Source organism: Nyctereutes procyonoides, unplaced genomic scaffold (genome assembly GCF_905146905.1).
Source record: "Nyctereutes procyonoides isolate TBG_1078 unplaced genomic scaffold, NYPRO_anot_genome, whole genome shotgun sequence".
NCBI classification, from domain to species: domain Eukaryota; kingdom Metazoa; phylum Chordata; class Mammalia; order Carnivora; family Canidae; genus Nyctereutes; species Nyctereutes procyonoides.
Genome location: NW_026575133.1, coordinates 9,103,769 through 9,119,393, shown reverse-complemented (window position 1 = coordinate 9,119,393; position 15,625 = coordinate 9,103,769). Strand labels below are relative to the sequence as shown.

Here is a 15,625-nt window from a genome sequence, read left to right as displayed (position 1 = left end):
ACCATTCCACAAAGGAGAGGAAAATCGTATTAAGAAAATATGGTGCTGCTGCTGCCCTGTGTTTTCTCCCCTTGTTGATGCTAAACATGAGCACACACAAAAAATTTATCATGGCAATGTTCTCAATTCCATCCCTGTAAATGGTATTAATGTCAGCCTTTGATCACTAGCCTAATGATTTGTTTGCAGACGAGGTTTTCCCTGTACGTCTGGCACTTACCACAGGAATGGAAAAACATCAAACAAAGAAAAGTTTTTAAAAAGAACTTTTATGAACAGATTTGTTCATATTGACATTTTTAAAAAGGTACCATGCTAAAAGCACAGCAAAAATAGCCTCTGAGCTGTGACCAATAACCAGTTGATTTCTACACAGTCAGAGCATATAATGGTTTCTATTTTGGAAGCACAATTTCAACATGAACTAGTCAGAAAGGAACTGTGATGTTCCTTCATTCAACACCTATCTTTCGAGTGTTTACTATCTGCCAGGTACTGTCCTGGGTGCTGGGAATACCAATTAGTGGGAGAACGACAAGGAAAAAGGACAGGAGAGCTGCAATGATAAATGAGGCCAGAGTGTTAATGGAAACTTTGGAAGCAGAGGTGAGGAAAACCTGGCTGACATCGAGTGAGAGAAGAAAAATAGAAGAAGGGAAGAAATGAGAGGAGATCATGAAGGGGAAGGGAGACTGGGAAATCATTTGTTCATGGTGTGAGTATCTGGGGCTTATGAAGAAGAATGAAATGAACCAAGATGACTTGTGAGGGGGAAAGGATGGGAGTGCTCAAAAGCAAATGAAGGAACAGGAGATGGAGAGGAAAGGAACATGACCAAGCGAGGGAAATGGGGTGAATGTGGTGGCCACCACCGTGCAGATGTAAGAGGGACAGAGATCAAGGAGCCCAGGAGTGAAGAAGAGGAGGGTGGGAGAGGGGTTGGATGCTAAGAGAAGGAGGAAGCTCTGTCCACAGAAGGAAGGAGCTTATAAGGAGAGGCTCGATGTGGAGGAGACAGAATGATGAGGATGTGAATGGTGCAGAGGAGATAGAAGGAACTAGAATAGGGGTCAGGGCATGACGGTGATGACCGATGATGGAGGGACCATGCTGATTTCATGAGCACACAACCTGCCAGGGTGCACAGGAACCCTTTGCTCAATAAGCCCCACCCTCGGTTTAATGCTCTGCTATCTCCTTTTGAAATTCTTAATAATTTGTTAACAAGCGGCTCTGCATTTTCACTTTTCACTGAGCCCCACCAATTATGTAGCTGACCCTGGTTGAGACTGACCCTGTGACAGGGGAGATGGGGGAGGACTTTGATGGGACAGTGGAGGAATAGGGTAGGATATGACGAATGGGGACTGTGACCAGCAAATGACAGGGACTCGAGGTTGTACAAATCACAAACGAGGATGCTAATGGGCAAAGGGTCAATAAAGGGGCTGCAGAAACGACCCCTCATTAGTGAGGCTAAAGATGGAGTATACTACGAAGTGAGGGAGTGAAGGATGCTACAAGATTTTAACACAGTGATCAATGATGACACAGGGCCTCCGCGATGGGAGAAGAGCTTAAAGGAGATGTGTTCACAGCAGGTGACCGGATGATAGGGAATCGTGGTGTGACAGGCAGACAGAGGTCAGTGAATAAGGGTGACAGTGGGTATCTATGAAGCCTTCTTCCAGGTCCCCCCAGCCAGTGAGACATCAACATTTCTGCGTCCCTCTCCTGTGGTATCACCTTACGGGTCAAAGGGGCGGGTGCCTGTCAGGTGTGCGTCTAGGAATTCATGAATTTCAGACTACATTTCACACAGCGCCAACTTTAAGAGAGGAGGTGGGAGGTGTCTACGCAGTTGAAGGTGAGACAGGAGGTAGAGGGGCCAGAACCAACGAGACAGAGGGGTGGGGTGAGGCTGCGGGTGGGGATAGAACGCGGGATGGCGGGAATGCGGGAATCCGTGGATGTGACAGGGGATAAGCCGACAGGGGGAGGAGTCGGGGAGGAGTCGAGCGAGAGACAACAGAGAGAGAGGCACGACTCCTAACCTCGGCCATCCTGACGCTCTCTGGGGGTGGCCTCAAAGCCTGCTGTGGTGACCGCGGAAACTGGGCCCGAGTCTGAGGAAGGGGCTGTGCACACCCCCCAGCGTCTATAAGGGCGCCACGTTATTTGTATCCCGCGCACGGGGGCAGAAACCCGGCGCTCGGCGCGTCCTCCCGTCGCCTGGCAACCGCCACGCCCCCTAGGGAAACTTGGGGATGGGGAAGGGGCGGGGCCTCCGGGGCCGGCGCCTGGGGGCGTTCCTTAGAGGCGTATGCAAATTGCCCGGAGTGGGCGGGACCAAGGATGCGACGGGGCGGGGCCTCCGAGAGGCTGCGCGCAACCCCAAGGTGCGTGCCAGAGGCGCCCGGGGAGAGGGCAGGGGCCAGATCCCGGAGGCCGCTAGGGCCAGCCGATGGGAATGTGGATCAAAGGCTTCGGGAAGGACCGCAGCCACCCTCTGCTCTCTGTGACATTCGGTCGCGAGAACAAGAAATCATCTCAGTTCAAGTCAGTTCAACCCTAATGAAGCAGCTGCTGTATGCAAGACAAGGAGGGGAAAGTAAAATAGAGAAAACACAGACCCTGCTTTCCAAAGGTTTAGTCGCCAGTGGTGACAAAAATAGGGTGCAGGGCTCGATGCACCCTAGGAAAACGAATGTGGAGCCACATTGTGAAAAGCTACCTTTCATCTGGGCCTCCGCTCCCAAGACCGTTTCTTCTCCCTCTCCCCCTCCTCCACCACCCCCTACAGACTTCAGGTACTGAAAGGTGGATTAAAAAACTTGGTTCATGAAACGTGCAAGACCCGGCTCTTGTTTTATCTTTTCCCTCTATCCTCATTCTTACTCTCACCCTTCCTCAGCCCCATAGTCATTCATGCTGCTGTGCATGGATATGGATTTTTGAAAAGTGTATACCTTTTAATTGGTGTATTTTTAAATGTCTCATAAAGCTATTGGACTTTAGGAATCATCTCATTCTCTTCTTTTTTTCACTCAATATTCTTTTTCTGCATCTGTCCTTCTGTGGTTCGTGTTGCAATCCTAGTTCATCACTTCTGATTGCTGCATAGTCTTCCATATTGGACATCCACCCAAGTGACGTCCATTCCCCAAATGGATGCCAAGGCTACCACCACCTCTCCAATACCACAAACAATGCAGTGATAATCATCCTTGAGGCATGGTCTTTTATGGACCAACGTGCAATTCCGAGGAAATATATGCCTAGGAATGAGATTGGTGAGGTTGCAGGGGATGCACAGGGCCATCACATTGGGTTATGCAATTTGTCCAGTACAAAGACATCCAGCCAAGGGACCTGTGGGGACTGGAACTCAGCCCCTACTCTATCCTGTGCCATGTGCCCTGCTGAAGGAAGATGTGCCCTTTTCTTCCCACAAAAGCTCTGTTCTTTGGACAAGTCATGAAACTAGAAGAAAGCTATAACCACCCAGAGGATATGCCTTTTTCAAATTCATCTGCCCAGTGGTGGACACTATTTTCCAATGTACTCACCTTCACCAAGTACTGCTAGATTGCACACCAGAATTGCTGCACCATACTCTGCTCCACTGCATAATATAAGGGTTTCTGTCCTCCACTCCCATCCTTGCCAGCACATGGTAGTTTGTTTATTCATAAACACTCACATAGGGTTTACTAAGTACCAGATACTATTCTAAGTGCCTTGCAAATACTGACTCATCTAATTAGCCAATTTTATAAATTCGGTCAATTATCATGGAAGTAGTGTCAACATATTTTTTTTTACTTTGCATCACTCTGACTGCTAGTGAAATTGAATATTTCTTCATGTATCTATAAGCCATTTGGGGGTCCCCTTCTGTGAATTTTCTATTTATAGCCTTTGCCTATTTTTCAATTGCTTTTTTTCTTTTTGATTTGATTTACAAGAGGTCTTTGTAAAGTCTGGACATTAATCTGCTTTCAAAGACTAGAAACTTTGCTTGTAACATCCTCTGTAAGACAATAATCCTTCATTTTGTAGCCCGTCATTTTTTTTCTTTTTTTTTAAATTTTTTATATGCCTTTTCAAATGACTTAACAAGACATTCTCAACTCCAAGTTCAGGAAGGTCATAGAGGGATTCTCTATCATTTTCTTCCATTAGTTTCATAGTTTTATTTTTTAGCATTCAGTTCTTGAGTCCATTTGGAGTTCACTCTTACATGTGGTGTAAGATAAGGAGCCAATTTTTTTTCTCAGTGGAGTGAGCACATTTTCAACATCTTGGTCCCCTAACATAGATGGGTCTGTTCTGAGCTCTCTGGTTTTCTCCTATGCCAGTACTACAAGGTTTTATTATGATGGTTTTATAGCCAGTCATCATGATTGAAGGGCAAGTCCCCCACCCCTATGTCTTCTGTCAAAACTGCACTGGCTTCTCGTGAAATTCCATCACCCCATATAATTTTCAGGATGTTTTTCAAGTTCCTCATGAGAAATCTTAATTGGAACATTACTGAATTTATCAATTAACTTGAGGAAAATTCACATTTGTATAATTATATCTCCTTTGTGAACAGAAATTGTATATGTGGTAGACAAACATGACATAATATGGTTGAGGCATAATGTGCATGGAGGTGATGGGAGAGGTGGCAGATGAAACTGGAGAAGCAGTCTGCACCAAACTGCAAGCCAAGATAATAGAAATGAAGTAAACATAGGGCAGTGAACATGACTCAGACTGCTCTGTGTGTTTACAGGAGACCTGATCACATATGGAGACTAGACTATCAGGTTGTGGGACCACCGTGATCCAGAGAGACTCTATAACATTCTCTAAAGTACATAACAACAAAGAGAGACTTAGAGGGCCCTGACCACCCATATCTTGTGCTGGAGTCCATTGTGGTGCCACATATCTTCCCATTTCCCAAAAATCACCTGAAGGATTGTTTTACAAGTAGATGATCTGCCAGGGTGATAGAAATTCAATCCAGAAAACACTTTTTTAAAGCACTGGCTACATTGCTCATACAAGGCTGGCCTCAGGAACCACAGAGTTAAGTAACGCAGAGTCACTGCCCTTTGCATTCACAGTCTGGCTTTGGGAGAAAGAGAGAAAGGAAAATCTGCAATTAATTCTAACACTATATGATGGCATCATCTAGAAGATGGCATATCAACAGCAAGCACTATGGGTGCTCTGGCCATCTAGACACTGATACCTGAGAGCATTACTCAAAATATGGGGACAAAAGGACCAGAACCAAGGAAATCAGGGATCCACAGGAGGTGGAAAGGAACATGACGCATTCAACTCACAGGAAAGGGATGAAGGTGGACATCATCTTGGATGGATGAATGGATGAGAGGATGAGTGGTTGGACAAATTAATTTATGCTGATGTAAGAAAGTGCTTCATTTCCACTTTCCCAGATTACTGAGGCCCCTGCTCCCCTTTGTGGTTGTAATAAAAAGGAGCACTAGGTGGCATCATACTACCAAAAGTCCTCACCTTTTAAAGTCTCAAGGAGAAAACTCCCCCACCAAGATTGAGTCAGCTCCTAATCTTAGACAAGAGTGCTTCTAACAATTTCATTTCTCATAACACCCACTTTATTTATTTATTGAGCATCTACTATATGCTCATCCTATGCTGCATACTGTGGAGAATAAAAAATGAGCTGAAGAAAGGATCTCCTCCTATGGGAACATAAGGAGAAGCAAAACATGTATGGAACCCCTCCCCTACACAAAAAAATTTTCAATACAGTCCAAGGCTGGATGGTGAGCACTGAAATGAGGATGTCGAATTATAATATCCAGTGTAATCTGGCCCCTTTGACTTTCTGGTGCCTTCTCCCACAGCTCACTTCTTACCCCAATGGCTTCATTCAATTCCTTGTGTATGTCACATTCTCTCCCACTACTTGGAGTTCACAGAGGCTGATCTTTCGTCTGGTATGCTCAACCCTCCCTCTTTACCTGGCTGACTCCCATTCACCCTTCCTTCAGATCTCATTTTCTCAAGATCATTTCTGACCAGCCCTCAACACCAGATTACTTTTACAAATACCATGTCTTCTACTTCTTGGACCCTCCAACAATGGGTAATTAATCATGTATTCATAGAAATGATTGCTTAAAATCTGTCTTCTCTAACAGACTATCGAACAATAAGAAGACAAGGATCATGTATACCTTGTTCAGCCCTATCTCTGCTGGTGTTATAGGCTGAACTATGTCCCCCTAAAATTCATATGTTGAAGCCCTAACCCTCACCTACCTCAGAATGTAACTATATTTGGAGATGGGGCCCTTAAATAGGTGATTGGGTTAAAATAGACCATAAGGGTGAGCCTAAAACAATCAAAATTGTGTCCTTATAAAAAGAGGACATTTGGACGTACAAAGAGACACCAGAGATACACGTACACAGAGGAAAATAGAGTGATAAGGGTATCTGCAAGCCAAGTAGAGAAGCTAAACCCAGTGACACCTTGATCTTGGTCTCCTTGCCTCTAGAACTGTGAGCAAATAAATTTCTTGTTGTTTAAGGCACCCAGTCAGTGGTATTTTATTATAGCAGCCTCAGGAAACTGATATAAATGGCCATCACTCCTCTCAGTTTATAACTATTAAGTGAATGTCTATTGAATGAGTTCTAAAACAAGGAAGAACAGTGAAGGATGGCGTATTAGGAAAAGCTACATCGTAGACATGGCCCTTGAACTTGACCTTAAATGAGAAAATAGAAGGAATCCCAAGTATAGGAGGGACCATTGGGAATAGATACCAAGGCAAGAATGCAAAAATCCTGCTACAGGGAGGGTGGGGTCCGTCTCAGGGGCCAGTGGACACTAATGTTGATAAGAGGGCGTGGGTGAATGGTAGAGGTTTGGAGGAATAACAGAGAAGTGGCTGCAAATGCAAAGACCAGGGACAGCCAAGGACACACTCGTTTGCACTGCCAGATAACTTGAATATATGATCATGAACTGTAATACCTCTGCAAAGCTCTTTGTTTAAACCTGGATATAGTGCCTTCTACGGACGGTATCCTCCTAGGATTTCTAAACTGTGTGTTGTGACTCAGTAATAAGAACAGCATTATATACATAGTGCTCAACTCCTCTCTAGCACCCAGTGAGGATATAAAATGAAACTCCAGAAAAGCAGAAAGAAACACTGTAGTCCTACATGGAAATTCCCAGCCTGCAATGCAAAGCAACCATGCTCTAAAGGAAACCTCCTCCTCTATGGGATCAGAAAGGTCCTGGAGGCAATTTGGAGGGAGTCTGAGCAGTCCATAATCCCCTTCTCTGAGACTAGTAACTCCCACCAGGAAATATGTTCCTCCTGGAAGCCAAAATGTTGTAGATGACCCTCTCTGGCTCCCTGGGGCCATGGCTGAAGAGGTTGGGGTGGAGATCTGACCCATGTGAGGCCAATTCCATTACTTTTCCTGGGGTTTTATAATTGGGGTCAAGTTGCAGGCCACTCATTGCTGGGGCCTAGAACTGAGCATGTGAAAACCAGGAGAGGCAGAGAAAAAGGTAGGCTGCATAGAAGGAAGAATGAAGCAAATGAATGTACAGGGGAAGCCACAGGCCCAAGAGAAGAGAGAGTGGGGGAAAGGGGCCTCCTTGGCTGTTGATGCCTCTTCAGGGCCTGGTAACAGTTCCTGGGGAGGCATGGCAACATCTGCACTCTGGAGCTTTGCCAGATGCTACCTCCTAACAAATTCACCTCATTTGTTTAAGCTAGATGGAGTTAATTTCCATTGCTTATACCCCTCCTGAAAACCCAAAAGCCTTGACCAACACAAATCCTGTTTATGCAGGCATTCTTGTGATGTTGCTTGAATTTAGTATCCATGAAATCTAAAAACTGTATTTGGGGCCCCAAACAACAGCGTAGAAACTGCTCCAGTCATCATATCTAACATATCTCCTCCAGGCTGTTGAGAAGATTAAAGGCCCACGTGTTACAGAAAATTGTTAGCATTTATCAGCCGACCCCCTGCTCACCTTAGATGACAGAACAGAGTCCCAGCTGGCTGGTGCTCTCCAAAACTGTGCGGGGCTATATTTTATTCCTTTAATCTGCTCCTTTCCCAGCCTGCTGCGGACCTAACTTAACAGAACATTTGCTGAGCATTTGACATTAGTTCCCAAAGGGTCTCCATACAAACTCCCCCCTTGATACCAGCAGAGGCTACGAAGCTCGGGCAGATTTATCAGGAAGATTGAAAGATTGGCCATGAGGTGGAAGCAGTGGGCGATCTGCCACCACAGGCAATAATTTTTACCAAAAAGGGATGACAGTGTCACAATCACTCTGTCATCCAGCCTGCCTTGCATTTTATTGGTTTAACAGCAACTGTGTTTCTCCCAGTCAGATTACTTTCGGGTATGACTGGCTCATTCAGTTGGTGCTTTTGCCAGAAAGGCCAGGTCAAGATTGCAGTTTGATGCCTTCCTAGAGTCAGTGAGGACGTACACAAACCAACTGGCTAACCAGATTAGGTGCTCTACACAACCTGTTCCCAGTACAAATGAATAAATAAACTGAATAAATAAATGAGTGCACAAATGATTTTTTTAAAAATCAAAGCACAAATCCCTTTGATGATGACCCAATGCTCTTATGTCTGCTATTCCCAGAAAATGCCATATTTTCAAACACCTCTAGACTTAACATATGCTGGTCCCTTGTCAAGAATATCCTACATCTACCTTTTTTGCCTAGTTAGACTTTCAAAACTCAGTGCGGTGTCACCTCCTCCAGAAAGCCTTCCCTAGTTAGGTATTCCTCCTCTATGTTGCTAGAAAACCTCTATTCACTGTCAATACACAATATTGTAGCCATGTGTTTATTTCTGTCTTTCCCACCAGATTAGAAGGTCCAGTTTTTTCTTTAAAATATATTTATGGTGCTGACCTGTAAGAGATAGCCAATATAGAAAGTTGTGTTTCTTTTTTAAATTTATTTATGTATTTGACAGAGAGGGAGCACAAGCAGGTGGAGTGACAGACAGAGAGAAAAGCAGACTCCCCACCAAGCAGAGAGCCCAATGTGGGCTCAATCCCAGGACCCTGGGATCATGACCCAAGTGGAAGGCAGATGCTTAACTGACTGAGCCACCCAGGTGCCCCTCAAAATAGAAAGTTTGATGAAGGAAGGAAAAAATGCAATTAGCTCATACTTTCAGGCACACAGCAGTTACTTTGGGGAGTGATTAATGACTAAGGGAAGTTAAAAGCTATTGGAACACAAACATTTGAGATTCTAAAGTAGTTAACCAAAATCATCTCCAGGTACACACCAGGTCCCCCACCAGAAGTATTAAGGATTACAATAAAATCCGTTTATCTCCTTCTTTTCCCTGTTTTGATACAAGTGCCAAAGTTTGAATCAAATCTTTTTTCTTACCCACAGGGCCAGATGCACAGTAGGTACTCAATAAAAGTTGACGACTCACTTTTCCAGATAGGCATCTATAAAATGAAAGTATTTGTTAGTTAAAGGAATAAACTCTCCTTTCTACCCTGTGGGTAGGTTTCTTTCTTTCCAAAATCTGCTGCCAGATCTACTAAATAATTTCAGCAGCAGAAAATGACTGCTGAGCATCTACTGTGAACAGGTGTTCTCAGAGGCCACAATGGGAGGGAGGCAAAAACCTCGAGCCCCTCCTCCCACCCTCCAAGGAGCTAGAAACCCAATTGAAGCTGAGCAGGACTGTTCAAACCTCCAGGACAACAGAGACCAGTCTAAATTGACATTGTATTTTTAGAATCTAGCACCAGAGTCTGCCAACTTTTCCTGTGAAGAACCCGATTAAGAAATATCGTGGGCTTCATAGGCCACAGGGTCTCGGTATTCAACTCCACTATTGTAGTGCAAAAGCAGCCACGGACAATACAGAAATGAATGGGCCTGGTTTTGATCCAGCAAAACTTTATTTACAGAAACAGGTGGCACTCCGGAGTTGGCCTGCCAGCCATAGTTTGCCAACTCCTGATTTAGCACAATGCCTGGCATGTAGTAGGTGCTCAAATATTTATTGAATTAGTGAATGAGTAAATGAATGAATATGTGAATGACTGAAGGCAGGTTTTCCTAAGGTTAGAGCATGGTGATTTAAAGTCCCAGGGTACCATCTTTAGACATTATCTACACGGAGAGCGATGAATACTGACTAACCAGAAACAAGTTTGATAGAAATTATTTGACAGTTTTCCCCACTCCAAGTGCTGTGTGCGGTTGGAAATTTGACATTTATAAACCACTAACAGCTTTCATAATACAGATGTGAACTAGAAAAGTGATTTAAAGGAGGATTTTGGGGGTACCTACCTGGGTGCTCAGTTGGTTAAGTGTTTGCCTTTGGCTCAGGTCATGATCCTGGGGTCCTAGAGTCAAGCCCCATGTCAGGCTCCCTGCTCAATGGGGAGTCTGCTTCTCCCTCTGTCCCTCCCCTTGCTCATGCTTGCGTGTGCTCTCTCTCTCTCTCTCTGAAATAAATAAAATCTATTTTTTAAAGAAGCATTTTTGGGGGCTCCTAGCTGGCTCAGTCAGTGGGGCATACAACTTTTATCTTGGTGTTGTGAGTTCGAGTCCCACACTGGGTGAAGAGATTACTTAAGATTAAAAATCTTTCTTTTTTTTTTTTAAAGTAGGCTCCATGCCTAGCAGCCCAATATGGGGCTTCAACTCAACCCTGAGACTGAGACCTGAGCTGAGATCAAGAGTCAGATGCTTTACCAAATGAGTCACCCAGGCACCCCAATAATAAAAATCTTCTAAAAAATAAAAACAAGAAAGCACTTTCTTCTCTTACTTTGGATCATGACTCATTAGTCAGTTGTAACCTGCATTTTTTTATTTTCAGGAAAAGGTAAGAGAACAGTAGAGAAAGAAGAAGGAATATACCAGAGTATCTCACATGCATTAAGCATGAGGGTTGTTTTTAAGGAATCTTTCAATTATAACAGACTTTTATGTGTGAGTATATTGGGTTCTGAGGTAAAATGTAGTTTCAAAAAAGTTTGAAAAACATTTTAACCATTGAAATCTCATTCTTGGGGAAATTCATTGTAGTTGTACATTTGGAGGGGGTTTACTTTAAACAGAAAGATACAGCATTGTAATTAAGGCCAAGATTCTTGAGCCAAAGTGCCTGCTTCAAATCCTGACTCTGCCACTTAATAGCTGGGTGACCTCAAGCAAATTACTTAGCCTCTCTGGGCCTCAGTTTCTCCATATATTAAATGGGACTGCTAATGATACCTTCTGTGTGCAGTTATTATGAGAATTAATGAATTGTTAAAGTGCTTAAAGCAAAAGTATAACCACATCGTGTAAGTTTTCCCTATTATATTGTCACTAAACAACGTGACCTTGAATATGTGACCTGGTTTCTCTGGGCTCCACTTTTGTTGGTAAATAATCTCTAACTTGCTGGTTCCAAAATCCCTAGGAGAGGGAGGAATTTCCAGCACAGACTCTGAGGAAAGAAATAGCCAAATGTAAATCATCTATCCTGTTCAACTGACACATCTGAGGTCTCAGCAAAGTAGCCTGTTCCAGTGAAATGCTCTGTAAACCACCGTGTTATTATCTCTTAAAACTACACACAAAGGTGAATTCATGATGGCAAGAGATCGACTAAATCAAAGAAAATGCCCTATTTTTCTCATCCATCATTCTGTTCATGACTAGCATTGGCTTCCTGTTTCTCCCATCGTCATGTATTCTATTCTACATATGGGGATAACCACAGCCGGGGGTGAACAGGAAATCTGTCCTCATGCGTGGGTTGGTTTTTTTAAATGTTCTTGACTGTGAAGCACAGTGTGAGGCTGCCCTGCAATTGGTCTGGTGTTGGTCACAAGTCACCTTTCACTGTAAAATTTGAAGTCACAGCTAACACCTGAGATTATGAAAAGAGTTCCATTTACCTTCACACAAACACACGCACGCGCACACACATGCACGCACACACATGAGAACCAAGCCAACAGAAAAATGAGTAAAGTTATAATCAACTATCTCCAAATGAAGAAATAAAAATGGCCAATAATCATGTTCCATTTAACCTCACTTATAATTAAAGAAATACACATCAACACATTGAGATATCTTTTTTACTTATAAAAGAAGCACACTAGGAGTACCTAGGTGGCCCCATTGGTTAACCATCTGACTCTGGATTTCAGCTCAGATCATGACCTCAGGTTGTAAAGAGGGAGCCCTGCATGGAGCTCCAAGCTCAGCATGGAATCTGCTTGAGATTCTCTCCCTCTCTCTTTGCTCCCCCGCTCTTGTGTTCCCTTTCTCTAAAATAAATAAGTTAATAAAAGTTTATTTCCAAAAGAAAGAGAAGGAGAAGAAGGAGCAGGAGAAGAAGAAGGAAGAAGGAAGAAGGAAGAAGGAGAAGGAAAAGGAGAAGAAGAAGAAATAAAAAAGAAGCACATTAGTTGAAGTAAGGAAATAGCCTGTGCTGGAAAGGATGTGGGGAAACATTGTTCACATACCTTATCAATGGCAGTCTAAACTGAAAACAGCCTTGGAGGACGGGTTTTGCAATATGTACATCACCTTTGACCAGACCCAAAAATATCGAAGGATTCAACCAAAGCAGCCACCTCTATACAGACTTCTCATTTAAGAAAAATAAATCCCCTATTTCTTTAATTCTCTAGTAGTCTCAAACACATATGAAATTATAGTCAGTATTCTATTACTTGCAACCAATCACACTCCAAATTGACAAAAAAAAAAAAAAAAGATGAAAGAAGACATCCTTATCCTGCACTAACTTGAACATGACGTTTCTAGTATTTCTTCATTAAGCAGGACACTGGTTTGGGGGGCCAAATGTCACCTTTTATTTTTATCATGCTACAGAAGTTGTTTCTCTTTTTAAAGATTGTATTTATTTATTCATGAGAGACAGAGAGAGAGGCAGAGACATAGGCAGACGGAGAAGCAGGCTCCCTGTGGGGAGTCTGATGTGGGCCTCAATCCCAAAACCCCAGGATCACGACCTGAGCCTATGACAGATACTCAACCACTGAGCCACCAAGGTGTCCAGAAGTGTTTAATTACATTTTGATATACTGCTGAAATTCTGTATCAATATTTTAGTTAGGATTTCTGAAGGAGTATTTGTAAATGAGATTAGTATGTCACTTTTCTTTATCCCCCCTTTAACAATTTTATTTACTGGGACACCTGAGTGGCTCAGTATTTGGCTCAGATGGTGATCCTGGGGTCAAGGATCAAGTCCTGCATCCGGCTCCCCACAGGGTGCCTGCTTCTGTGTGTGTGTGTGTGTCATGAATAAATAAATAAAATCTTTTTAAAAATAAATTTTATTTATTTATTTATTTATTTATTTAGAGGAGCAGGGGGAGGGGCAGAGCCCAACAATGTAGGGCTCCATCTCAGGCCCTTGAGATCATGACCTGAGCCGAAACCAAGAGTTGGGCACTTAGTAGACAGCCACCCAGACACCTGTTCCCCTTTTCAATGAGTTATTGTTACTGGCTTTTTGACTGATACATTATTACTGCCTAATAAGAAAATTCCAACCATTAGATTTTTTTAGTGTAAATGACTAAACTTTTTATTTCTACATATTGCATTTGTACTTTTCAAATTTGCCTATTCTTTTTTCATAGTGCTATGTTCTACTGTTTTTTATCTTTCTTATAATTTTATCTTTGTAATTATTTTGAACAGAACTATTTTATAGTATTCTTCAAATTGTTCGCCTCTCTCTCTCATTAATAAATAAATAAAATCTTTTAAAAAATTGTTCTATTGTATCAAGTTCTTAAGAGTCTAATTTTCCTGTTTATTACACCTACCAATCCTATTCCTCATGCAGTTCATTTCCTAGTTTATAATTTCTCATTATAAGCTCATTTTCAATGAGGGTTGTTTGTGCTGTGAGAGATCAGAAGAAACAGCTAGGTTTTTGCATTCACGTCTGACAGGACCAAGTCATCACTTTGGAACCAGCTTTGATACTTTGTGTTGACTTCAGGATTCCCTCCCCACACCAGTTGTGTAGATTAAGGCCTCACATCTGTGCATAGTGGTTTCCATTTCTACAACAGACAACTTCAGTTCATCCAAAGCCCCAGACAGACAAACCACAAACTTCCTTGCTGGGCCCCTGGATGAGTGGGAGAATTTTTTCTCTCCATCTTCTAGTCCCTAAGATCCTCTGCAGGGTCCCAACTGTGGGCAGATCCCTACCTTTTTAGAACCCAAGGACTGAATGAGTCCTGAACTCCAGTCAGCCATTTGGGTTTATTTAAAATAAGTCAACTCTCCCGAGGTGTTTCTGAGTTCTCTCTTCTTGCATAAACCCTAGGGCTCCCCCTTTCTTCCTTTCAGTCATTGCTATCTTTTTTTCAGCTGTTCTGTGTTTGAAGCCGAGGGTCATGAACTCTTTGATCACTACTGTTCCCAGAAGTTGAATCTTTGTACTTTCCTGTCTTTTAAAAACCCTTTCTAGAGTAAGCACAAGGTGCTATGGAATCTACATGATGGGGAGGGAGATTCTAACCACGGCGTGGTGGTTCAAGGAAGAGTTCCTGGAAGAGAAATTGCCAATTTTGAAGACCCAGTCCCCTTTAGCTAGGAAAAAAAAAGCATGTGTGCATGAAGTGACAGGTTGGAGAAAGAGGTGGGTGACGGTTGCAGAGAAGATAGAGCACTTGTGAATATCTAAGGGTAGGGGCGGGGAACAGATCCCATATCACATTCTGAGAAGCATGAATTCCAAGAACTACAAGGAGTTCAGTGTGGAACGAGTAGTGAGATATGAGGTTGGTGAAACTGATGTGGAAACAAAGGCAGAAGAAAACTTGTTAAATTCCCTTACTACCTACAGTCCATGGACAAGTCCTTGAAACAGGCAGAGTGACATTCCTCTAGGGACTCAACTGCCTTGATGTCGATGTTGGTACTTTGCTAAGGGCAAAAAGCAATCTTAGCCCGACCCCCAGAACCCTGTAAGTCTACTTTACCATATAAAAATTCCTTTGGAAACCTTTGTCTCTACCCTCCACCCCTCACCCCCAAGATACTTGTTGGCAATCATCCCCAAGCATATGACCCGATAACATACATACATCTGAAGGGTCTCGTGAGTTTTTACTAAATAATAATAAATGACCTTTACCTAACAATAGCTATCCCCCTCAGGATCCTGGAAACTTTGTTTCCAAAATACTTGGGAGCTAAGGCTCTCTCTAATCCCCTCCCAGCTTGAAGGTATATAATGGGCCACTCCTCAGTGACCTCAGTGCAACTCTTTCTGCCCACAAGTCTTGTCCCCACATTTAACAAAACCACCTTTTCGCACCAGAGATGTCTCAAGAATTCTTTCTTGGCCCTTGCCTTCGAACCCTAACATCTTTTTTCTGCATCAAAGTAAGTAGATGCTAATTCATGAACAGCCTGTGTGCCAGGTTAGGATGGTGGATTCTGTGCTGAAAGCAGAGGGGAGCCAATGCAGGTGACCATTAGGTCACTCAGAGTGAAATCATCTGGTTTGAAAGAAAGACAAATCTAATAAATAT

At 43.0% G+C, this 15,625-nt stretch overlaps 1 protein-coding gene across 1 annotated transcript in view; it reads right to left on the bottom strand.

The window, feature by feature from the left end:
- Positions 1-2,063, bottom strand: part of CFAP58 (cilia and flagella associated protein 58) — a 97,664-nt gene extending 95,601 nt beyond the window's left edge. Inside the window, exon 1 of the mRNA XM_055299868.1 lies at positions 2,055-2,063. Coding sequence (XP_055155843.1) covers positions 2,055-2,063 — 9 coding nt within the window. The remainder of the gene's footprint in view (positions 1-2,054) is intronic.
- Between the last annotated feature and the right edge of the window lie 13,562 nt (positions 2,064-15,625).